At 35.8% G+C, this 2114-nt stretch overlaps 1 protein-coding gene across 1 annotated transcript; it reads left to right on the top strand.

Annotated features, from left to right (window-relative positions):
- Positions 1-1126: 1126 nt before the first annotated feature.
- On the top strand, positions 1127-1675 carry LOC147518524 (uncharacterized). The gene has a single exon (XM_086593943.1). The coding sequence runs from the start codon at positions 1127-1129 to the stop codon at positions 1673-1675; it is 549 nt and encodes a 182-aa protein (XP_086450069.1).
- Positions 1676-2114: the final 439 nt, after the last annotated feature.

The raw sequence follows: 2114 nt of genomic DNA, 5'->3' as shown, positions 1-2114 counted from the left end.
TTCTCAATTTTGGAGACGAAGTTGGACTCTGAAAGAAGTCTATTTGTATTAGGAAACAAATGACGGTTTGGAATGCTTCTAGAGCTCATTGTAACCTCTATAAATAGAGGACCTAAGTGCCTCATGTAATTTGCCAATTCACTTATACTCTTGTCTCCAGAACTTGAGGCAGAGAGAGATTAATAATAAAATATCAGTTTTAACTAGCTGAGTCTTAATAAATTAGTCTTTCTAGTCTTATGTTCTTCGACTCTTCTTCTTCTCTTTCTTCGTGGTCTTCCTTCTTTATGGAAGGCTAATCTTCTCCTTTAAGGGAGAAGATGAAGCCGGTGCTTAGGGTTTGTTGATTCTTTTGGTTTATGGTGTTCTTCAATCAGGTTAGTTATTTATGTTTTTAGTTATTAGTTCCATTGCCCAGACCAAGGAATGGAAGTATAGATTAAGGTTTTTATTTATTGCAATTGAATATTTGCTAGTAACATGCTTTTATTTATTGTAATTGAATATAATGCTAGAATAGGGTTTTATTTATTGTAATTGAATATTATACTATTGTTCTCTACTTTTCTTCTAGTTGTGTAGTGTTTTAGAGTAAGAGAAGTATTTCTTGTGTTTTCCTTAGATGGTGATTCATTGAATAGCTGCCCAAGCTCACATAAAAGGAAAGAAGATACTAGTAACATGAACATAGGAACAACCTTAAGTAGAGTAATTCGTTAACGATGTTTCGTCCAAGAGGCCATCGGCACTCGCTCGATTGCCTAATTGTAGTTTACTTGTGAGAATAACCATGAATCAAAAGGTCATTGAATCAAAAGTATTGCTGGATTCTAATCTCTTGAATTCTCTTTCTTATAAATTCTCAATAGTTTAGTTTAGTTTAGTTTAGTTTAGTTTAGGATTAGAATATAAAATATATAATAATAGTTTTTAATCCCTCAAACCCTCTTTCCAGTCCTGTCCTTCATATAAACATACACTTAAAAGTGGAACGATACCCTACTCATCATTTACTTATTGAGGGATAATTAGGTTTTGATACGCTTCTATTTTGTTCAACAACCATCAACATCATCCATATACCATCTCACACAAAAAGAGGCAAGGTCAGTCACGGTGTTACATTATGCCATCTATGTCAAGTGTGCTGCAACATCAGCATCAGGCCATGACCACTGCTTATGATATAATGCTCCATCTCAAGGAACTCTTCGGACACCAGAATAGGGCTGCTAGGCAAATTTCCATGAAAAACTTGATGACCACAACTATGACTGAAAGGACTCATGTAAGGGATCATATACTCAGGATGATGGCTTATCTAAATGAGTTCGAGATCCTTGGAGCTGATATCGATGCAGAAAAGCAGGTCGATATCATTCTCATGATGCTGCTTGAGAGGTTTGAACTGTTCCGCCTTAACTACAACATGAACAAAAGGTTGTATTCTTTGGCGGAACTGATGACAGAACTTCAGTCAGCTGAGAGTCTCTTTAAGCAGAGTTATGTTCAGGTTTATGCTACTGAGAAGGTTTCTACTTCTATGCCTAATAGCAGAAAGAAGAAGAATAATGTTCAGAAGCATAAGAATATGGCAAAAAAGGGCATGGGACCTCAAGGAGCTGTGAAAAAGCCTAAGGGCAAATGCTACAAGTGCAAGCAGTCAGGACACTAGAAGCCAGATTGTCCTCTTCTCAACAAAGAGAATAATGGAGGTATGTCTCGTGCACAATTAGTTTAGATATGTTTAGAGGTGTTATCTACCAGAACCTGGTGTGTAGATACGGGAACCACTAACCATGTCTGCATTTCGTTCTGAGAGGTTCCGTGAAACCGTAAAACGTAGTCTTTGGAGAGATTGCCTTATCTTTGGGGATGCTACCAGAGTAGTAGCTGTTGCAGTGGGAGATGTTTGTTTATCTTTTGGTAGAAATAAAACTAAGGTGTTAAAGAATTGTCTTTATATGCCTAATTTTAGAAAGAACTTGATTTCAGCTTCTATGTTAATTAAGGATGGATATTATGTTTCTTTTAAATAACAAGATTGTCATTAAGAAAAATAAACTTTTTATCTGTTCTGGTACATTACAAGGCATTTTATACATCATTAATCT

This window comes from Coptis chinensis, chromosome 2 (genome assembly GCF_015680905.1).
Source record: "Coptis chinensis isolate HL-2020 chromosome 2, ASM1568090v1, whole genome shotgun sequence".
Classification (NCBI taxonomy): Eukaryota; Viridiplantae; Streptophyta; class Magnoliopsida; order Ranunculales; family Ranunculaceae; genus Coptis; species Coptis chinensis.
Note: the sequence above shows the minus strand (reverse complement) of the source record. Positions and strands in the feature narration are given on the sequence as shown.